General features: G+C 43.8%; 1 protein-coding gene across 3 annotated transcripts in view; it reads right to left on the reverse strand.

The window, feature by feature from the left end:
• Positions 1-70: 70 nt before the first annotated feature.
• Positions 71-23,381, reverse strand: part of si:dkey-81j8.6 (serine/threonine-protein kinase 10-A) — a 27,985-nt gene continuing 4,674 nt past the window's right edge. The window contains exons 1-17 of one of the 3 annotated variants that reach the window (XM_021610220.2): positions 10,114-10,493; positions 9,176-9,340; positions 8,826-8,874; positions 8,506-8,655; positions 8,177-8,249; positions 7,842-8,036; positions 7,465-7,633; positions 4,577-6,637; positions 4,140-4,270; positions 3,722-3,845; positions 3,095-3,274; positions 2,833-2,962; positions 2,493-2,617; positions 2,121-2,306; positions 1,809-1,934; positions 1,516-1,629; positions 71-594 (exon numbers count right to left, since the gene is read on the reverse strand). In XM_021610220.2, the coding sequence (XP_021465895.2) occupies positions 469-594; positions 1,516-1,629; positions 1,809-1,934; positions 2,121-2,306; positions 2,493-2,617; positions 2,833-2,962; positions 3,095-3,274; positions 3,722-3,845; positions 4,140-4,270; positions 4,577-6,637; positions 7,465-7,633; positions 7,842-8,036; positions 8,177-8,249; positions 8,506-8,655; positions 8,826-8,874; positions 9,176-9,340; positions 10,114-10,263 (4,254 nt within the window). In that variant the 5' untranslated portion in view covers positions 10,264-10,493 and the 3' untranslated portion in view covers positions 71-468. The other 2 variants (XM_036983867.1, XM_021610221.2) reach the window with 2 other exon arrangements.

Below are 23,381 nucleotides of genomic sequence, written 5' to 3' on the forward strand. Positions count from 1 at the left end.
CGAATTGTTTGTTGGTGCTGTCTTCAGCCACCAGGAGGACATGTGCTCACAATCACAGGATACTAAGCAATAGATGATGACCAACATTTGTAATTTATTGCAAACATTAGGTTCAAAATAATAGAAGGGAAATATCTGCCCCACAACAGTGTTTGAAAGAACACATACTAAAGTAGCTTGCTTACACATCCTTCAGTGGTCAACTATTGAAATATGTACAAACATGTCCTCTATTCTCTTGCAAGAGAGGCATATACAATATTTGACAAAAATAAAAAATATTGTCAGTAATTCCTCTTATACTCACTCCTCTGTATAATGAGTTTAGGTCCTTTAAAAAATGTCAGGCACTGTCAGGGTAAAATGATAGTATGTTGTTTATATACACGTATGTGAGTTCCCTGTAAGAGTGTGATATAAAAAGCAGTTAGATTTTTCAGGATTGTTTTCTCTTTTGGTCGTGGTCAGTTAAGAGAAGTTGAGGCTTGAGAAGAATCGTGAGCGCCGAGGTGCAAACCGGGACTCAGGCTCACTCCCCCGTCTCTTCGCTCCCTCCTTCTCTCTCCTCCGGCGAGCCAGGTCTTCCTCCAACACCTGCACACACAGACAGAAACATATTCAAACACAGACAGATGGAAGGACGACAGATGGACAGACAGACACATAGACACACACTATACCAGACTATGCCTGCACACTCAGGCATAAACACGTTCAAACACGGATGGACAAACAGACCATATACCCTCATTGAAACGTTCAAGTCATCGAGGTCAAGTCAACAAGTGCAAAGGAACATGTTTTGGGATTCAAAGTGTAGCCCTGATGTCCCTTCAAACAGCAAGCTGTTAGAAGTGTATGCATGTCTAATGGATATGACAACATTTCTCCTTGGAGCCATACCTGACCTTAATGAACCTTTTCAGATCTCCAAGGACAACAAGTGCAACGGGAGCATGTTTCAGATTTAAAATACTGCCCTGTTGCCTCCTGAGTGACACAGCGGTCTAAGGCACGGCTGCGAACGGCAGACCCATGAGGCAGCGCACAATTGGCCCAGTGTTGTCCGGGTTAGGGGAGGGTTTGGCCGGCTGTAATGTCCTATCACGCTCTAGAGACTCCTTGTGGTGGCCGGGCGCATGCACGCTGGCTTTGGTTACCAGCTTTACGGTGTTTCCTCCGGCACATTGGTGCAGCTGGCTCGGGTCATGTTTCGGAGGACGCATGGCTCTCGACCTTCGCCTCTCCCGAGTCCGTATGGGAGTTGCAGCGATAGGACAATTGGATATCAAGAAAATTAGGAGAAAAATGGGTAAAAAGTATAACAATAAAATATAAAATAAAAGAAATAAATACTGCCTCTCATCATTAATCTGTTACCATGGTGTGCATGGCTAATGGATATGGCAGCTGAACATTGAACAATATCCACTCACTGTCTCCTATCTCCTTACTTGTTTTGTCATTCAACACACTATTCCCACACAAACTCTCTTCTTTCTCTGTCTCCCATACCTCTTTCCTGCAGGCCAGCTTGTCTTTCCACTCGTTCAGCTCTAGTGTGTGTTCATCCTCCAGTCTCCGAATCTTCTTCTTCTCCATATCAACTAACAGCTGCAGTTTCTCATTCTGAAACACACACCCGAGCACACATGCATAAATGTTTTTTAATTTTTTTACATAACCAATTATGCTTATTTGATTATATGAAAACATTCTATTATAGAGTATACCAGTTTATAGTAGATATAATATGAATATCTACAACCCAGTGAGCTTGCTAGCACATGGTGTGTAGTGTAGTGTACCTGCAGCTCCTGGAGTTCAGTCATATTGCCGTCACACTGCTCCTGCACCTCCCTCAGCTGGCCCTCATGGACCTGCTGCAAACTCTGCCTCTCAGCTCGCTGAATGCCCTCCTCCTCCGACATAAACTGACATACAGAGAGAGAGATAGAGAGAGAGAGAAAGAAATATAAATTGTGAGAGAGGGAGAGAAAAAGAGACAGAGACAGAGACAAAGATGATTGCCAAACAAACAATTACTAGTGGCCAATTGAGCACAGAAAATAATGTTAACTATTTGGGAACTGAGAAGCCATACAAGTCTCTGTACTAACCAGTGTGAGGCGCTGCCTGTGCTCTTGCCCGCTCAGGCCCAGTGTCTTCAACTCTTGCTTGAAGTGGGCCAGCCTGGCCTTGGCCTCGGTGCGCTGGGCTCGCTGGAGCTGGGTCCTCTCCTGGGCCTGTTGGGCCCTCTGCTCATCCTGCAATGCCCGATGGAACTGGGACGCCCTGTCTGTATCCTGGGAAAGGACAGGGGAGAGGGGATCATGGTCATGGTGTGTGTGTGTGTGTGTGTGTGTGTGTGTGTGTGTGTGTGTGTGTGTGTGTGTGTGTGTGTGTGTGTGTGTGTGTGTGTGTCTCTGTGTGTGCATTTGAGTATGCAAGTTTGGGGGGTTAGGGTTCTTAGTGAGAGCATTCCAACTCACTTTGCTGTGCCTCTTGGTAAGCTGTTGTCTTTGCAGTGAATACTGCTCCTTCACCTGCTGCTTGAAGAGGTGGTACTTCTCCTGCAGATGACGTTGCTCCATCTCCCAAATCACTGATTCCCGGGCTGCAGGCAAGGGGCCCATATATGTGAATGAATCAAAGTTTCTATAGGCGCAAACACAGTCAATGTCACCGTTGTGGTCAATGTCTAATTTCCTGTCGGTCTGTAATTTGGGCCTAACCATTTTCATAAAGCAGCCCATAATCGTAACCAATTTGTGAGTGCGTAGGTGCATGCGTACGTGAGTGTGTGCTGATCGTGTGCGTGCATGTGTGTACCTCTCTTAAGCTGCTGGGTCTTGACAGTGATATCCCACTCCATAGAGGCCACCTTCCTCTTGTGTTCCTGGACTCCTTTCTGGAGCGTCTCATTGAGCTCCTGCTGCTGCTTCTGCAAGTAACGCGCCTCCTGGGATGAACACAAGAAGAAACAAGATATACCAAGGGCTCTCTGTGTGTGCGTGTGTGTGTGTGTGCATGCGTGTTGTGCGTGCGTGCGTGCATGTTGTGCGTGCGTGTGTTTGCGTGCGAATCGGTGTACTTCTCTGGGTTGAGCCTTCAGTACAGCAGCCTTGCGGTTCAGCTCTCGCTCCTGCTGGCTCTTGAGTCTGCGTGCGTCCTCTCTGAGCCTGGCTGTGTGCTCTGTCTCCATGCGGCTGCTCTGCTGAACATACTGCTTTTCTACCCGCTCCAGCTCACCGTCGTAATACTGCTTCTTGCCCTGCACAATGCACACAAAACACACCAAATTTGCTGTGATAAATCAGTGATAATTCTTCCAGTGTTCTTTGCAGTGCGAATCGTATAAAGAGTGAAATATATATATTTTTTAAAGAATACATAATAGTAAATAATGTTATCCAAAAAATAACTATATCCCTAGAGCAGTAAACATATACATACATACATACATACATACATACATACATATACAGATAAATAAATACAACATTTAAACAGAAGGCATTTGAACCCAGTCTGGCACAAAGAGAATATTCAAGTGGGAGACAGGCTTACACACAATTTACAGTATATACATACAGTACGTGCCATTTGCTATATAGAAGCTAAATTTGATATTATAATTAAATTACAGGTAGCCCTTTTTATTTTATTCCAGGCTTTATCTAAATATTCCGCAAACGGGACTCTGGGTCCCACTACTCACTGTCATCTCCTGGGCGATCTGTCGGAACATCATCTCTCTCTGTTGCTGCAGCCGCTGCTCCATCTGGGAGTACTCTCTCTGCTCCTCCCTCTGAAGGAGCTTTAAAGCCTGCAGCTCCTGGCGCCTGCATAGTCAGGTACACACACCCACACGGACACACATGGACACACACACACACACACGGACACACACGGACACACACGGACACACACACACACACACACCCACACGGACACACACGGACACACACGGACACACACACACACACGGGAGATTGAACATAATAATGAAGTGAATGCATTGAATATGAATGTGTTTAAGTCTCCCATCCAAAATGTATTTGAAATTATGAGTCTATCCTTAATCTAGTTATTTTTTCATTGGAGCCCAAGCCTTGTTTCCAGAGGGAAAATTTTACCTGGCAGACCGCATGCGCCGCTCTTTCCCATCGGTCTCTTTCAGGACCTTTGACGTGGTGACGCTGACCTCTCGGCCGTCCACCATGAACCTCCGGGTCCTTTTGACCGTCTTCCTGTTATGGATCAACTCCTGGAATACAACAAAGAAAAGATTACAGTCACAAAGTGCTTCTGTTTAGTTGTTGTAATCTATCTAGGGAAGCACACAACACTTCTTATTACCTCTCTTAAAGGGAAATTACACTCTAAAATCTACTTTTGTCAGATGTTTTCAGAAGTGGACTACTTTTGAGTTTTGAAAGCACCTGAGAAACTTTGATTTTGGAGTGGAATGTCTCTTTAACCTTAATAAATTGTACCCTTATGTTTTATGTTCTGTATTATATTCACTTGGGGAACCAATGGGTGACAGCCTGCCCTGATCACTATCACTCACCTCTACAGGTCTTGACATTGTTGAGACTGTCAATGTTGAGTTGTCTTTCTCTGTCATGTCAGCTTGGTCATCAGTGGCAGCCATCTTGGGTGTATTGTCTGTCACTTGGTGCCAGTTTCCATTTGATGCTGAGTTCAGGTGTACTGTGTCTGTAGCTGTTCCCTGAGATCTAGTTGAGCTCTGTTCGGTCAATATGTTTAATTGGGTCTGACCTGCCTCCTCCTCCTTACCTCCTTCCTCCAGCTTCTTCCCTCCTTCCTCTTTCCCTCCTTCCTCCCTCCCACTATTTGACTCCAAGGTCAAGTTTACCCTCATCATAGGTTCTCCAGTTGGGGGGTCAGTCATCTTCTCTTCTCCCTTACAGTCTTCTTGTTTGTTTCTCTCTTCTTTTGGTTCCTGCTTTATGATCATATTGGATTCTTGTGCTTGGATAATCACAATGTTATCACTTTCTAATCCAAGGTCCTCCTCTTTACTCTGTTCATCTTTTCCCACTGTTCTGTCCTCTGCTCTCTCTACATTTTCACATTCAGTCACTTTGATATCAAGGATTTTATCTTCTGTGTCTGCCCTCAAACACTTCTCCTTTTCACGGGTCTCAACTTCCATTGTTGATTCACTTCTTTGCTTCTCTGTTTCAGTCTGTATTTCTCCTGTTTGTTCTGATTGTACAGTCTCTTCAATATCACTCTTAGATTCTCCGTCCTCCATTTCAGGACTTGCTTCATGTTCTTTTAAGTCCATTCCTTTGTCTGGAGTTTTCTCAATGTCTGGACAGTTGCTTGTCTCTCCCTCGCTTGTCTTTAACTCCACCTTGACCTCCTGTTCTTCTTCTACACATGGCTTGTCTTGTATTCCTTCTTTATTTATCTGCATCTTATCCCTTTCTTCTACCATACTCCCCTCGTGCTTTGCCTCTTCATCTCTCTTAGCATGTAGTTCATTCTCTTCTAAAATCTTCTCATCCTTGTCCTGCTCCTGCTCCTCCTCTCCCCTCTCCTTTTGTATTTCCTCCTCGGTCCCTTCCGTCCTCTCATCTTTGCTCTGTTTTGTCTCTTCCTCAGCCTTCCCACTGGTGGCCATCTTGAAGTGGTTATGAGTGGAGAGATCCAGAAAGTCTAGCACTGAGTGCTGGGTTTCTCCTCTCTCTTTTGTGGATGGGCGGGGCATTTCCAAAGACAAGGCTATAACCAGTGGACTTTGTTTGTGCACTAACTGGCGAGGAGCTTCTTCTACCCTATGCTTAGTATCATTATTTGGTGCTGATTTAAGGATACCAATTTCCTTAACTGAACATTGAGCCTCAGAAATTGGTTGTTTATTGTCTGAGTCAAGTGCATCACCAACAGAGTCATTGGTACTGTTTTGGTTCATATCAGTGTGGATGCCTACTATTTCCTGTTCAGAAGAAGAAACCACTTCCAGGTCAAGGTCTTGGGCCTCACAGTCATTTGAAATTTCATCCTTCTCTTTTTTCTGCCCCTCAACCTTTTCTTCTGCATCATCTCCTGTGTCATTTGTTTCAGGGATGGGTTGAGTGATCCCTCCCTCCAAGCTGCCCCTCCCAACATTCTCACACAGATCCTTCTCCGCATCACCTGCATCTCTCTCTCCCGCTGGATGTGTCACTTCCTGCTCTTCTGATTGGCCAGTGGGACTGTCCTCCTTGTTCTGTTGGGTCTGATTGGCTGGAATTGAGGGTGTGTCTCCCCAGAGACCGGACTTGCAGCGCCGAGACCCGGTGGTCAGAAAGGAGAGAAAGGTCCCTGGCTCCCAGACCGACAGACGCCTGGCCAACTTTCTGGCCCTGTCCGTGTTGGGAGTCTCCACCCTGGTCCCAGCAGTGCCCCCATCTTTCACTGGGGTGGAGGAAGAGACTGGGTCAGGGTTGGGTGGAGGTGGTGGTGGACTCATACCAGCCTGTATGATAGATGGGCCCTCCTGAGGTTTCTCTGGTACCTGCATTGTCTCTTCTTCCTGCCCCTTCTCAGACTGGGCAGTCCCTCCATCCAACCCCACAATCGTGTCCTCGTCTAGAGAGCCCCCATGGTCAATCAGGGACTGGCAGAGAAAATAATAGGATGTGTTACCATTGTTGTTCATTTAAGACAGACTTTAGGAGGCAATTTCAATTGCATCTATTTTCTGTCCTATCTACTTGAAGACAAATAAAAACACTCAAAGGACAAAATGTTGGAAAGTTGATGTGTGAACTTCCACCTACAGTATACTGTATAGAAGCAGAAATAGAGAAACTTTCGCAACACGTTTTAGATCGAAGCAGATCTCTATTAGAAAGGCATCACTCCCTCAAATCAAGTCTGCATCCCAAATGGCACTCTATGGAGAGCAATAGTAATGCCGTCTTTCTGTACTCCACCATGGCTCGTTGACCTAAGCCTATGGGGAAATGAATGGGGGGTTTGGAGGGGTTATGGACAAATGCCGAAAATAAGGTTTGGTAAAAACAGGCATAGGAGATCTTATACGTTTTGTTCTATGATATAATCTTCATCACTTTTTGTGAATTTTGAAGCATTTATGTAATCAAAACAAGCACATAAAGGCTTCATAATTCATAAAGGTCATGTTAACTAACTTCTATTATTACATAGAACAAAACTTATAAGATCTCCTAAGCCTGTTTTTACCACAGACCATATTTTCGGCGTTTATCCCAAAACCCCATTCTTTCCCCATGAATTTCCCCCATGGGAATGGCCGAACGAACCAAAGGTAACTCATTTCTATTTTTTAGGACTACAAGTTGGCGAGCTCTGTTCCCTATATACTGCATTACTTTTGACCAAAGCCTATGGGCCCTGATCAAAAGTAGTGAACTATATGGGGAATAGGGTGCCATTTGGGAAGAATCCCCCATCTCTTACCGCTGTCTCCTCCATCACCTCAGCCTTGGCCTCGGCGATGAGTTCCTTCAGGGCTCGACCATCCCGTCCAGCGCAGGGGAAGGGGTGCGCCAGGAGCTGCTGGGCTCCCCACCGGGCCTCAGGGTTCTTCTGCAGCGCTCTCCGCAGGAAGTCCTGGAAATGGGAGGACCTGAAAGTGGGAACACAGTGCAGGGCCACAGGGATGGGTATAGGTTTCAGGTGACGCATCCCAAATGGCACCCTATTCCCTATGGGAAAATATGTTTTCCATGTGTTTGATACTATGAGCTGGCCCTCCCCATTTAAGGTGCCACCAGCCACCATTGATTCATTAAAATAGAGACATCTCCATGTATGACTAACTGTCCCTGACTCACCAGAGGCGTGGGTTGCTGAGGGTGGGTGGGGGGGACTTGGTGATCTTGAGCAGGACCCTCATAGGGTTGAGTGAGTGGTGAGGGGGCTCCATCTCTGCAGCCTCGATCAGCGTCACGCCCAGGGACCAGACGTCCGCCTTGGGGCCATACGGGTTCTCCTTGGAGGTCTCACACTGGATCACCTCTGGAGCCATCCTGGGATGGACGGACGGGCAGACAGAGGGACAGACGGACAAATTTAGACATTGGGGTTGTTGAAAAAGAATGCACATGGGAATGTGGCTGCATGCTAACAACATTTAAACATATACAAAAATGATAGGAGTAAGACAAACCAGTAAGGGGTTCCAATGAAAGTGGCTCTTTTCTGGAGGGTGTGTATGTTTTTGGCAGACACTCCGAAGTCGGCTGGGGATTGAAACAGGGCTTTGAGAGGACTCAATGAGAGGCACTGATACACTATAAGAGAGACACTAGGATAGACTTATAAACAACATTTAGACAGACACACAGTCAGGTAGACAGGTAAACGGACGGATGGATGGAAAATCCGGGAGAGAGAATCGAACAGAGACAGAGAGAAAAGACGGACAAAGAGAGACAAAGAGAGAGAGAGAGAGATTATAATCCAGTAGTTGTAGGAGTGTGCTGTGTAGTTTTGTACCCAGTTTGACGTGTCCCTCCATGGTGAGGAGGATGTTGCCTGCCTTCAGGTCTCTATGGATGATGTGGTGCTGGTGAAGGTAGCACAGAGCCTGCAGGGTCTGACAGCATACCTCACTGATCTGCTGCTCAGACAGGCCCCGCTCCAGCTCTGGGGGGTTCACACACACACACACATGGACACGCACACACGCACGCACACACACACACACACACACATATACACAAACACAATAACATATAAGGACAAGCAGGGGCTTCCCAGAGGAGGAAAAACGAAAGAAATGGAAACCAAGGAGTGCATGACGCTTTGGCTCCCACCTAACATGATGTCATCCAAGGCCCCTCCTGGGCAGAACTCAACCAGGATCTATGGGACAGAAAGAGATAGAATCTTCAACGATCAATCATCAAAAGCCTTAACTGTATATATATAATGGATAGTTTTTGTATGTATTTTTTACTTAACCTTTATTTAACTAGGCAAGTCAGTTAAGAACAAATGATTATTCACAATGACGGCCTAGAAACAGTGGGTTGCCTTCTTCAGGGGCAGAATGACAGATTTCACAGATTTCACATAGTTCACTGAAACTCCTCCAAAAAGTCCTGACCCAGTGTATTAATATTGACACCTAGCAATGGAGTCAAACAGCTGAAAAAGACCTCACCCACAGCCAACCCTCAAAGAAGATGGCGTCCAACAACCCAAGGATGTTGTTATGGCGGCAGGCTGCCAGGATGTCGATCTCGGTGATATAGTCGTCAAGCTGCTCCTCGTTGCGTACCTCCATCACTTTAGCAGCAGTTAGGGCCCCAGTGGTGTGGTTCTGGGCCTGAATACAGACAGAGGAATACACTATGGTCTCTACGGTTCCATCTACATTATACTGGCTTTAGTCTATATATTATATGTTATTTATCATCTTCTCGCAGGCTTCGCATCAAAATGCTTTGTATGAAAAAAGACAGTTAAAAATCACAAACAATCACAAACAATACCTTGAACTCATATACCAGTGAGAGAGATACACATGACGTCACTCTAATCTAGGTGGCCCTAGTTCTTTGCATCTTGGATTCAATAATAATACAGTATTCTACATTTAAATTTACAAAAAATAATCATTACATGATTAATAAAACCATCACATTAAAGTTGGAAATCAGTCAGCCAAGTGCAACAACAGTCAAGGTGTTTCTGCAAAAACAGAAGAGCAGATGCGTGTGGGTTATACGTCAAGACAGGAAGTTATATTTCAGCCTGTATGGGTTGACAGGAAAACGACAAACCACAGTATGGCCTCATGACGCATGCTATGCTCTGCCTACCATCGAGAAGATCCACAACACAGCTTTAAATCAAAAGCACTTCAAAGTTTGGTAACACGGTTGGCTGCTCTTGTTTTGCACTGAGACATCATTTCACTCCATCATTTCCATATTGAATTAAAACCAGAGTTAGTTACTCTCCATCCCATCAGAGGTGATAGAATTTTCATCTTAAATGTAATATTTTTATGGATTTGGTTTGGTTTGGAGAGGAAAGGAGACAAGACCAGACCAGAAGTTAAAAGAAGTTGAGTATTGGGCCCCAGCCTGCTGGTACCTTGTAGACCTTCCCAAAGGCCCCGTCTCCCAGCTCCCCCTGGGTGTCCCAGGTCTCTCGAGGGTCCACGTCTCTCCGGAGGTTCTCATAATGCTTCACCCTCTTCTTCTCCGGGCCCAAACGAAAGATACGCATCAGAAGGGATGCCATGTCCCTCACCCCACCTTGCCCTGTCCTCCTTACTCTACAAGGATCTCCTCCGTTTACAGCGCTACAGTGGACAGCAGCCCACAGAAACAAAGCCAACACCACCCGTTTCTTATATACAACGCCCGCCCAAGATAGTAAGGACAGGCAGAACCAAACATCAAGTTCCACTGTGGGTGGAGACCCAATGTGAAAGGTCTTTGACTCGCCTGCACACCTCCTTGTCTCTGAAACCTCTCAGAAGAGACGCAGGAAGTGACTGTGCTAACCACATCCTACACAGAAAAAAAGAGAAAAAGAAAAAGCATGCAGTGAAAGACATTTTTGGGGGGTAGGCCTATGCCCTGTTTATCTTTTGTGTATTGAGAGATATATATCTGCCTCACTCAGAGAAATAAGTAGTACAGTCAAATATAACAAATAACTACATGTTTAATAATGAAATGTACAAATTATACATTTGTGACATCAATATTTAAAAACATTTATTAAAAAAAATGATTCAAACAGTAATATGAGATCTTTATGTAGAACATTTACATTTGACATTTTAGTAATTGAGCAGATACTCTTATCCAGAGTGCATTCATCTCAAGATAGCTAGGTGAGACAACCACATACACTACATGACCAAGAGTATGTGGACCCTTTCCGTATGGACCTCACTTTGTGCATGGGGGCATTGTCATGCTAAAACAGGAAAGGGCCTTCCCACAAAGTTGGAAGCACAGAATCAACTAGAATGCCATTGTATGCTGTAGTGTTAATATTTCCCTTCACTGGAACTAAGGGGCCTAGCACAAACCATGAAAATCAGCCCCAGACCAAAAGTGAAAAATTGGTGGATATAGCGTTTTGGTATTCACATTTAGAAACTGTGTAAATCAAACTCATCTATAAAAAAAGGCAACAACTTCAGTAACTGAATGGATTGGAAAATATTGTAAGATTTGAGAGTGGCTTTGTTGAGATGGCTGAGGCGGTTGAGATTGAGCAGAAAGGACCATGGTTTCTATACCAGTTCTAAATACACATGAGGGTTTTATGTTTCTGTTGATAACCTTTACTCCCTCTGCTCACCAAGGTTTCAGTGCAGCACCTGTGGAACTGGGTCAGAAGTGCTCAGGCAAACCTAACTTGAATCCATACATTTGATTTGAAGTCTCCTATATGAGCTTTTTAAATTAGATAAACCAGGTGCACCTACTGACCCTGATTAGAAGCTGGCTGTTGTGGAAAGTGCTGGTTAAGTTGCAAAGGGAAGGTATATTACTGGAAACATTCTACATTTACCAGTGAACTACCAGAGATTTGGTAACATTCAAGTTTTTTAGTGGCTTTTTGGGGTACTTTATTGGGGTATTTTCTCTGGCCCTCTGCATGGTCTTATCACATGTAAAATATATACAATACATTTTTTAATAACAAAAATATTATCCTAAATATAAACCATCAACTTAGTGAATACCATTAGTGTTTCAGAATGAAATATACTTTATACTTTCTTTACACACTTTTCTCTATGTCAATATGTCTTTGTTGTAAATGTTTTTGGCGCCAAACTGGTGGCAGTTGTGAAAAAAGTCAATAGTTGGACGAGTTCCCTAGTTCCTTGAAAATAATGCCATTGTTGATTAGATGTTTTTTACTATAGTTTGGCAATTTTCTCTTGAACCATATGGTCTATCCTCTAGAACTCATGGACAACATGGACACAGATATATGAAAAAGAAAGAATAATATATATAAATACATTATGTCAAAGTTATTCAAGTATAAATTACCAAGGTTACCATAGATGACCTGTTAATGATCAAAACTACAGAAGGTTGCGGTTACTTTGGTAAATTATTGGTAGCTTTGCAACCCTAGTACTGGTAAATATACGCAGTCTATTTCAAATCAAATCAAATCATGGTTAGCAGATGTTAATGCGAGTGTAGCGAAATGCTTGTGCTTCTAGTTCCGACAATGCAGTAATAACCAACGAGTAATCTAACCTAACAATTCCAAAACTACTACCTTATACACACAAGTGTAAAGGGATAAAGAATATGTACATAAAGATATATGAATGAGTGATGGTACAGAACGGCATAGGCAAGATGCAGTAGATAGTATCGAGTACAGTATATACATATGAGATGAGTAATGCAGGGTATGTAAACATTATCTTAAGTGACATTGTTTAAAGTGGCTAGTGATATATTTTTACATCAATTTCCATTATTAAAGTGGCTGGAGTTGAGTCAGTGTTTTGGCAGCAGCCACTCAATGTTAGTGGTGGTTGTTTAACAGTCTGATGGAAGCTGTTGTTCAGTCTCTCGGTCCCTGCTTTGATGCACCTGTACTGACCTCGCCTTCTGGATGATAGCGGGGTGAACAGGCAGTGGCTCGGGTGGTTGTTGTCCTTGATGATCTTTATGGCCTTCCTGTGACATTGGATGGTGTTAGTGTCCTGGAGGGCAGGTAGTTTGCCCCCGGTAATGCGTTGTGCAGACCTCACTACCCTCTGGAGATCCTTACGGTTGTGGGCGGAGCAGTTGCCGTACCAGGCAGTGATACAGCCCGACAGGATGCTCTCGATTGTGCACCTGTAGAAGTTTGTGAGTGCTTTTGGTGACAAGCCAAATTTCTTCAGCCTCCTGAGGTTGAAAAGGCACTGCTGCGCCTTCTTCACGACGCTGTCTGTGTGGGTGGACCAATTCAGTTGTTCGTGATGTGTACGCAGAGGAACTTAAAACTTACTACCCTCTCCACTACTGTCCCGGACTTGTATAAGGTCGAGCAGAGTATGTACAGTATATTGTGTATGTAAATATATGGCTCTGGTATTGGCACATTCAAAGTGCATATATAGATGGCACAAACCTCTGAACTGCACATGTGGCATATTGACATGAAATTATGGACATTAGTCCCGATTCCCAGGGGCTCTATCCCAAATCAGCCTGTGTAATTAATTGGCTCATCTGTCATATTGCTAATTTACACCGAAAAATCTGTTTCGGCAATGGACTCCACACACACACTCTGTCAATGAAACTGCTACCATCCTGTTCAGCTGAGTGAACACTCAACGATTAACAGCAGTTATTCACCTTACAACATGGTGTCACTACACAGCCTCAAACCTTTAGGCTATTATAGTGCTGTACCAGTGTGAAGAAAAAGCATGTGACTTTTTGTCAAAGTACCTCAGCATTATGTAACATCACCTGCAAATAGCCATAGTTTTGTAAACATTTCTGCTTCACAGTCTGTCTAAGGAGTCAGAGCATAGTGTGCCTACAATTATAAAACCTTCCAGCACTACTTTCTCCCTTTAGCACTTTTCTAATGCTTATCCCAGTTTGTCAGACAATTAGAGTAGTCAATAAAACATTAAAAGAAGTAGCTGCTTCCTGGAAATAAAACACAGGTTTACGTTAAGGAACCTACAAAATAACTGCAAGTCATTTGGACCCACATGGCCTGAGAATTTCTATTGATAATGACTATCAGACCAACTCAAACTCCTTGAATGGCCAACTCCTTGAAGTTCGCAGTTAAATATATATATATATATATATATATTTATATACATGGAGTCTTGGGAGTGCAAACACATCAAAGGTAAGTGATACATTTTATCGCTATTTCTGACTTTTCTTACTCCTCTACTTGGCTGGTTACTGTTTGTAATGATTTGTCTGCTGGGCGCTGTTCTCAGATAATCACACGGTTTGCTTTCGACGTAAAGCCTTTTTGAAATCCGGTTGGATTAACAAGGAGTTTATCTTTAAGCTGATGTATAACACTTGTATCTTTTATGTATGTTTATTATGAGAAATTCTGTTTTGTTGAGTTTCACGCTCTGCAATTTCACCGGATGTTGTTTGAGACAGTGGATTACTGAACAAAACGGAGGTTTTTGAATATAAAGAGGGACTTTATCGAACAAAACAAACATTTACAGTGCCTTGCGAAAGTATTCGGCCCCCTTGAACTTTGCGACCTTTTGCCATATTTCAGGCTTCAAACATAAAGATATAAAACTGTATTTTTTTGTGAAGAATCAACAACAAGTGGGACACAATCATGAAGTGGAACGACATTTATTGGATATTTCAAACTTTTTTAACAAATCCAAAACTGAAAAATTGGGTGTGCAAAATTTTTCAGCCCCTTTACTTTCAGTGCAGCAAACTCTCTCCAGAAGTTCAGTGAGGATCTCTGAATGATCCAATGTTGACCTAAATGACTAATGATGATAAATACAATCCACCTGTGTGTAATCAAGTCTCCGTATAAATGCACCTGCACTGTGATAGTCTCAGAGGTCCGTTAAAAGCGCAGAGAGCATCATGGCAGGTCCGAGATACTGTTGTGAAGAAGTTTAAAGCCGGATTTGGATACAAAAAGATTTCCCAAGCTTTAAACATCCCAAGGAGCACTGTGCAAGCGATAATATTGAAATGGAAGGAGTATCAGACCACTGCAAATCTACCAAGACCTGGCCGTCCCTCTAAAATTTCAGCTCATACAAGGAGAAGACTGATCAGAGATGCAGCCAAGAGGCCCATGATCACTCTGGATGAACTGCAGAGATCTACAGCTGAGGTGTGAGACTCTGTCCATAGGACAACAATCAGTCGTATATTGCACAAATCTGGCCTTTATGGAAGAGTGGCAAGAAGAAAGCCATTTCTTAAAGATATCCACAAAAAGTGTTGTTTAAAGTTTGCCACAAGCCACCTGGGAGACACACCAAACATGTGGAAGAAGGTGCTCTGGTCAGATGAAACCAAAATTGAACTTTTTGGCAACAATGCAAAACGTTATGTTTGGCGTAAAAGCAACACAGCTCATCACCCTGAACACACCATACCCACTGTCAAATATGGTGGTGGCAGCATCATGGTTTGGGCCTGCTTTTCTTCAGCAGGGACAGGGAAGATGGTTAAAATTGATGGGAAGATGGATGGAGCCAAATACAGGACCATTCTGGAAGAAAACCTGATGGAGTCTGCAAAAGACCTGAGACTGGGACGGAGATTTGTCTTCCAACAAGACAATGATCCAAAACATAAAGCAAAATCTACAATGGAATGGTTCAAAAATAAACATATCCAGGTGTTAGAATGGCCAAGTCAAAGTCCAGACCTGAATCCAATCGAGAATCTGTGGAAAGAACTGAAAACTGCTGTTCACAAATGCTCTCCATCCAACCTCACTGAGCTCGAGCTGTTTTGCAAGGAGGAATGGGAAAAAATGTCAGTCTCTCGATGTGCAAAACTGATAGAGACATACCCCAAGCGACTTACAGCTGTAATCACAGCAAAAGGTGACGCTACAAAGTATTAACTTAAGGGAGCTGAATAATTTTGCACACCCAATTTTTCAGTTTTTGATTTGTTAAAAAAGTTTGAAATATCCAATAAATGTCGTTCCACTTCATGATGTTGTTGATTCTTCACAAAAAAATACAGTTTTATATCTTTATGTTTGAAGCCTGAAATGTGGCAAAAGGTCGCAAAGTTCAAGGGGGCCGAATACTTTCGCAAGGCACTGTATTGGGGAAATGGGAGTTGTTTTGTGAGTGCAACCATATGAAGATCATCAAAGGTAAGTGATTCGTTTTATTGCTATTTTGACTTTTGTTAATCCTCTACTTGGCTGGTTACTGTTTGTAATGTTTTGTGTGCTGAGCACTGTCAAACAAAAATCAAATCAAATGTATTTATATAGCCCTTCGTACATCAGCTAATATCTCAAAGTGCTGTACAGAAACCCAGCCTAAATCTCCAAACAGCAAGCAATGCAGGTGTTGAAGCACGTTGGCTAGGAAAAACTCCCTAGAAAAGGCCAAAACCTAGGAAGAAACGTAGAGAAGAACCAGGCTATGAGGGGTGGCCAGTCCTCTTCTGGCTGTGCTCCAGAGCCTTTCCGTTCACCTTCACACTCCTGGGCCAGACTACACTCAATCATATGACCCACTGAAGAGATGAGTCTTCAGTAAAGACTTAAAGGTTGAGACGGAGTTCGCATCTCTCACATGGGTAGGCAGACCATTCCATAAAAATGGAGCTCTATAGGAGAAAGCCCTGCCTCCAGCTGTTTGCTTAGAAATTCTAGTGACAATTAGGAGGCCTGCGTCTTGTGACCGTAGCGTACGTGTAGGTATGTACGGCAGGACCAAATCAGAGAGATAGGTAGGAGCAAGCCCATGTAATGCTTTGTAGGTTAGCAGTAAAACCTTGAAATCAGCCCTTGCCTTGACAGGAAGCCAGTGTAGGGAGGCTAGCACTGGAGTACTATGATCACATTGTTTGGTTCTAGTCAGGATTCTAGCAGCCGTATTTAGCACTAACTGAATTTTATTTAGTGCTTTATCCGAGTAGCCGGAAGGTAGAGCATTGCAGTAGTCTAACCTAGAAGTAACAAAAGCATGGATTCATTTTTCTGCATCATTTTTGGACAGAAAGTTTCTGATTTTTGCAATGTTACGTAGATGGAAAAAAGCTGTCCTTGAAACAGTCTTGATATGTTTGTCAAAAGAGAGATCAGGGTCCAGAGTAACGCCGAGGTCCTTCACAGTTTTATTTGAGACGACTGTGCAACCATTAAGAGTAATTGTCAGATTCAACAGAAGATCTCTTTGTTTCTTGGGACCTAGAACAACCATCTCTGTTTTGTCCGAGTTTAAAAGTAGAAAGTTTGCAGCCATCCACTTCCTTATGTCTGAAACACAGGCTTCTAGCGAGGGCAATTTTGGGGCTTCACCATGTTTCATTGAAATGTACAGCTGTGTGTCATCCGCATAGCAGTGCAAGTTAACATTATGTTTTCGAATGACATCCCCAAGAGGTAAAATATATAGTGAAAACAATAGTGGTCCTAAAACGGAACCTTGAGGAACACCGAACTTTACAGTTGATTTGTCAGAGGACAAACCATTCACAGAGACAAACTGATATCTTTCCGACAGATAAGTTCTAAACCAGGCCAGACCTTGTCCGTGTGGACCAATTTGGGTTTCCAATCTCTCCAAAAGAATGTGGTGATCGATGGTATCAAAAGCAGCACTAAGGTCTAAGAGCACGAGGACAGATGCAATGCAACAGCCTTTTCAAAAATGTTTGAGAGGAATGGAAGATTCGATATAGGCCGATAGTTTTTTATATTTTCTGGATCAAGGTTTGGCTTTTTCAAGAGAGGCTTTATTACTGCCAGTTTTAGTGAGTTTGGTACACATCCGGTGGATAGAGAGCCGTTTATTATGTTCAACATAGGAGGGCCAAGCACAGGAAGCAGCTCTTTCAGTAGTTTAGTTGGAATAGGGTCCAGTTTGCAGCTTGAAGGTCCTCAGAAAATCGTATGGTATGCTTTCGCCATAAAGTATTTGTTAAATCTGACACTGCGGCTGGATTAACGACAAGATAAGCTTTATTTTGATGTAATGCACTTGTGATTTTATGAAAGTTAAATATTTATAGTAATTTGAATTTGGCCCAATTTCACCGGAACGCTAGCGTCCCACTGATCCGAAATAAGTTTTAATGGATCATATAATTTATTGGTAAAGATATGTCCCAGCATACAGAAGAAAAAAATTACCCTCTAAAAATGTATTCTAGAGTGTCCAGCTGTTGACTTCTGACAAAACAATGATACCATGAGACTTTACAGTATTGATAACAAAAACCAATATATTGGATTTATCACGGAATTTGACACCATACAATATTGTACAGAGCTGGGTTAGTTGGCTACCCTGGGGTATCTGAAGACAATGGACCGTGAGACACAGGTTTTGTCTTGGACACATGGAATGTAGGATGGATACGGAAGATGAACAGTAGAGAAGCCAAGGATTTTAGATATAGGGAAAGGGCCAAAGAAACAGGGGAAAGGTTTTGCTGGACTCCACCCGGAGGGGCAGATCCTGAGTAGAAAGTCATACCCTCTGCCAGAGACGATAGGGGGGAGCCAAGGTTCGGTGACGATCCGCTTGTCGTCGATACCTGGAGGTGGTCTTAAGAAGTGCGGACCGGGCTCTCTTCCAGGTACGCCGACAGCGGCGGATGAACATCTGGCCCAAGGGTATGTTGACCTCTTCCTCTTGCTCAGGAAAAAGCAGGGGCTGATAACCCATGGAGCACTCGAAGGTCGAGAGACCAGTGGCCGTGCAGGGAAGGGTGTTCCGGGCGTACTCCACCCACACTGCTGGCTCCAGGTGGTGGGGTTGGCCGAGACGAGGCACTGAAGAGTCAACTCCATGTCCTGATTGGCACACGTCGACTGGCCATTAGATTGAGGATGAAACCCTGAGGAGAGGCTGGCCGACGACCCAAAGAGGATGCAGAATACCTTCCAGAATCGGGATGAGAACTGAAGACCATGATTGGAAACTATATTGACCGGATGTCCATGGATTCGTACCATGAGTTGGGCTGTCTCCTTGGCTGAGGGTAACTTGGGAAGGGGGATGAAATGGGTGGCTTTGGAAAACCTATCCACCACCGTAAGGATGGTGGTGTTGCCATCAGACGGAGGGAGACCAGTGACAAAGTCCAGGGATATACAATGGGGCAAAAAATTATTTAGTCAGTATTTAGAGGCCTGTAATTCTCATCATAGGTACACTTCAACTATGACAGATAAAATGAGAAAAAAAATCCATAAAATCACATTGTAGGATTTTTTTATGAATGTATTTGTCAACGAGGGGGAAACCGCGGACGGGCCCATGTGCCCGGGAACAGACCTCCTCTACCTATTGCATTCCCGTAGTTGCCGATCGATGCTTATGGTCAGGGATATGACAGAGTCGAGGTCCAAGGGCAGCTCCTAGGCTGTGAGCTCATCCTTAAATCCCTCTGATAATCCATGAAGGAACGTGTCGAACAGGGATTCCGGGTTCCAAGTACTCTACCGCCTTGTCTGCCACACTACGGGAGTCTTGATGCAGTTGAAGTAGCTTCTGAGTCGTCATTCTCCCAGACAACGGAGAATCAAACACCTTCTTTACTTCTGCCACAAACTCCTCCAGACTAAGGAAAACGCTGGATTGTTGCTCCCACACCACCGTAGCCCAGGTGAGATAAGATACTGTATCTTAGAACAATCCAACAGAATCCAACAGAAACAAAGAGGGCTGCAGCTCAAAAATGAGAGAGCACTGCGAGAGAAACGCCCAGCAAGTTCCAGGATCCTCAGCGCTCCGGAGGAGGCAAGCGGGGTTCTTAGGAAGCCGGGGTAGGCTGGAGAGAAGCACAGCTGGTAGCAGGGTTACTGAGAGTCTGGGAGATTTCCGTTGTGGTTTAATGCCTAATAGATAGCCTGCAGAATTGTTCTAAGAATGCACTGATGGCATGGTCATGGTATTCAGCCAAGGTGTGCAATCCTTCCATAAGGTTATGTAGTAACTCCTCGTGTTTTCCAGTGGTGGCTCCTTGTGAGTATTGCAGAGCTGGTCCGAGTCTGCAGGGTCAGTCATGGTCAGTTCAAACTATCATGACTCAGGATGAGACCCAGATGCAAGAACGTGAGGCAGATGGTTCAAGTCTCAGAGATTTGTTGAATATAAACTACCGTATAAAAAGATTTGGGGTCACTTAGAAATGTCCTTGTCTATTAAAATAACATCAAATTGATCAGAAACACAGCGGAGACATTGTTAATGTTGTAAATGACTATTGAGGCTGGAAACATCTGGTTCCTCAGTCCAGTGTCTGTGTTATTTTGCCCATCTTAATCTTTTATTTTTATTGGCCAGTCTGAGATATGGCTTTTTCTTTGCAACTCTGCCTAGAAGGCCAGCATCCCGGAGTCGCCTCTTCACTGTTGACATTGAGACTGGTGATTTGCGGGTACTATTTAATGAAGCTGACAGTTGAGGACTTGTGAGGCGTCTGTTTCTCAAACTAGACGCACACTGATGTGATCTTCCTGTCTGGGTTGGCGCCCCCCCTGGGTTGTGCCGTGGCGGAGATCTTTGTGGGCTATACTCGGCCTTGTCTCAGGATGGTAAGTTGGTGGTTGAAGATATCCCTCCAGTGGTGTGGGGGCTGTGCTTTGGCAAAGTGGGTGGGGTTATATCCTTCCTGTTTGGCCCTGTCCGGGGGTGTCCTCGGATGGGGCCATAGTGTCTCCTGACCCCTCCTGTCTCAGCCTCCAGTATCTATGCTGCAGTAGTTTATGTGTTGGGGGGCTAGGGTCAGTTTGTTATATCTGGAGTACTTCTCCTGTCATTTTCAGTGTCCTGTGTGAATTTAAGTGTGCTCTCTAATTCTCTCTTTCTCTCTTTCTTTCTTTCTCTCGGAGGACCTGAGCCATAGGACCATGCCTTAGGACTACCTGACATGATGACTCCTTGCTGTCCCCAGTCCACCTGGCCATGCTGCTGCTCCAGTTTCAACTGTTCTGCCTTATTATTATTGGACCATGCTGGTCATTTATGAACATTTGAACATCTTGGCCATGTTCTGTTATAATCTCCACCCGGCACAGCCAGAAGAGGACTGGCCACCCCACATAGCCTGGTTCCTCTCTAGGTTTCTTCCTAGGTTTTGGCCTTTCTAGGGAGTTTTTCCTAGCCACCGTGCTTCTACACCTGCATTGCTTGCTGTTTGGGGTTTTAGGCTGGGTTTCTGTACAGCACTTTGAGATATCAGCTGATGTACGAAGGGCTATATAAATAAATTTGATTTGATTTGACACTAATGTACTTGTCCTCTTGCTCAGTTGTGCACCATGGCCACCCACTCCTCTTTCTATTCTGGTTAGAGACAGTTTGCTTTGTTCTGTGACGGGAGTAGTACACAGCGTTGTACGAGATCTTCAGTTTTTTGGCAATTTCTGGCATGGAATAGCCTTCATTTCTAAGAACTAGAATAGACTGATGAGTTTCAGAACAAAGGTCTTTGTTTCTGGCCATTTTGAGCCTGTAATGGAAGCCACAAATGCTGATGCTCCAGATAATCAACTAGTCTAAAGACAAGTTTTATTGCTTCTTTAATCAGGACAACAGTTTTTAGCTGTGCTAACGTAATTGCAAAAGGGTTTTCTACCTATCAATTGGCCTTTTAAAATGATAAACTTGGATTAGCTAACACAATGTGCCATTGGAATACACAAGTGATCATTGTTGATAATGGGCTGTAAATATTCCATAAAGAAATCAGCCGTTTCCAGCGACAATATTCATTTACAACATTAACCATGTCTACACTGTATTTCTGATCAATTTGATGTTATTTTAATGGACAATTTATTTAACTTTTCTTTAAAAACAAGGACATTTCTAAGTGACCCCAAACTTTTGAACGGTAGTGTACATGGGCAGGTAAAGGGCAGGTCGAGGACAGGCAGGGGTTCGTAATCCCGGTAATAGTCGGCAGGCAGGCTCTAGGTCAGGACAGGAAAAACAGGTCATAACCGGGGAACTAGAACAAAACCCAGAAAGAGGAAAAAACACGGAGAAAGATGCTGTCACGACTTGACAAAACGAACTGGCAACAGACTAACAGAAAACTCAGATATAATTACACAGGGGATAATTGGGGGAACATGGGAGGCACCTGGTGGGGTTGTGGAGACAAGCACTAAACAATAATTCTTGCAAACTATGAGATGACTTAATAAACAGATCTGTATATGTCACAAGAGAAAAAGCCTTTATTAAACTCACTATATTATTTTCCATCAATGGATGTCAATTCAACTCGTTTGACTACTATGATTAAGCAATAAGGTACGAGGGGGTATGAGTGGGGCAAAAAAGTATTTAGTCAGCCACCAATTGTGCAAGTTCTCCCACTTAAAAGGATGAGAGAGGCCTGTAATTTTCATCATAGGTACACTTCAACTATGACAGACGAAATGAGAAAAAAAATCCAGAAAATCACATTGTAGGATTTTAATGAATTTATTTGCAAATTATGGTGGGAAATAAGTATTTAATGAATTAAATACTTATTTACTAAATAAGTGTATTTATAAATAAATATTTACTAAATAAACTAGAGTAAAAGATAACAAATTTAAAATAGTAACACATTAATAATAATGAGGCTATATACAGGGGGTACCGGTACAGAGTCAATGTGCAGGGGTACAGGTTAGTCGAGGTAATTTGTACAAGTAGGTAGGGGTAAAGTGACTATGCATAGATAATAAACAGCGAGTAGCAGCAGTGTAAAAACAAAGTGTGTGTGTGTGTGTGTGGGGGCATTTCATTAATTGTTCAGCAGTCTTAAGGCTTGGGGGTAGAAGCTGTTAAGAAGTCTTTTGGACCTAGACTTTGAGCTTTGGTACCGCTTCTCGTGCGGTAGCAGAGAGAACAATATATGACTTGAGTGACTGGAGTCTGACAATTTTGACATTTTTTGGGGCCTTTCTCTGACACTGCCTAGTCCTAGTATATAGGTCCTCGATGGCAGGAAGCTTGGCCCCAGTGATGTACTGGGCCATACGCACACCTTCTGTAGCACCTTATGGTCGGATGCCTCGCAGTTGCCATACCAGGCGATGATGCAACCGGTCAGGTTGACGGTGCAGCTGCATAACTTTTTGAGGATCTGGGAACCTGAGGGGGAAAAGCTGTTGTCATGCACTCTTCACAACTTTCTTGGTGTGGTTGGACCATGATAGTTTGTTGGTGATGTGGATACCGAGAAACTTGAAACTTTCGACCTGCCTCACTACAGCCCAGTTGATGTGAATGGGGGTGTGTTCTGCCCTCCTTTTCCTGTAGTCCACGATCATCTCCTTTGTCTTGCTCACGTTGAGGGGAGGTTGTTGTCCTGGCACCACACTGCCAGGTCTCTGACCTCATCCCTATAGGCTGTCTCATCATTGTCGGTGGTCAGGTCTACCACCGTTGTGTCCTCAGCAAACTTAATGATGGTGTTGGAGTTGTGCTTGGCCATGCAGTTGTGGGTGAACAGGGAGTACAGGAGGGGACTGAGCACGCAACCCTGAGGGGCCCCCATGTTGAGGATCAGCGTGGCAGTTGTGTTGTTGCCTACACTTACCACCTGGGGGTGGCCCGTCAGGAAGTCCAGAATCCAGTTACAGAGGGAGGTGTTTAGTTTCAGGGTCCTTAGCTTAGTGATGAGCTTTGTGGGCACTATGGT

Source organism: Oncorhynchus mykiss, chromosome 7, assembly GCF_013265735.2.
Source record: "Oncorhynchus mykiss isolate Arlee chromosome 7, USDA_OmykA_1.1, whole genome shotgun sequence".
NCBI lineage: Eukaryota > Metazoa > Chordata > Actinopteri > Salmoniformes > Salmonidae > Oncorhynchus > Oncorhynchus mykiss.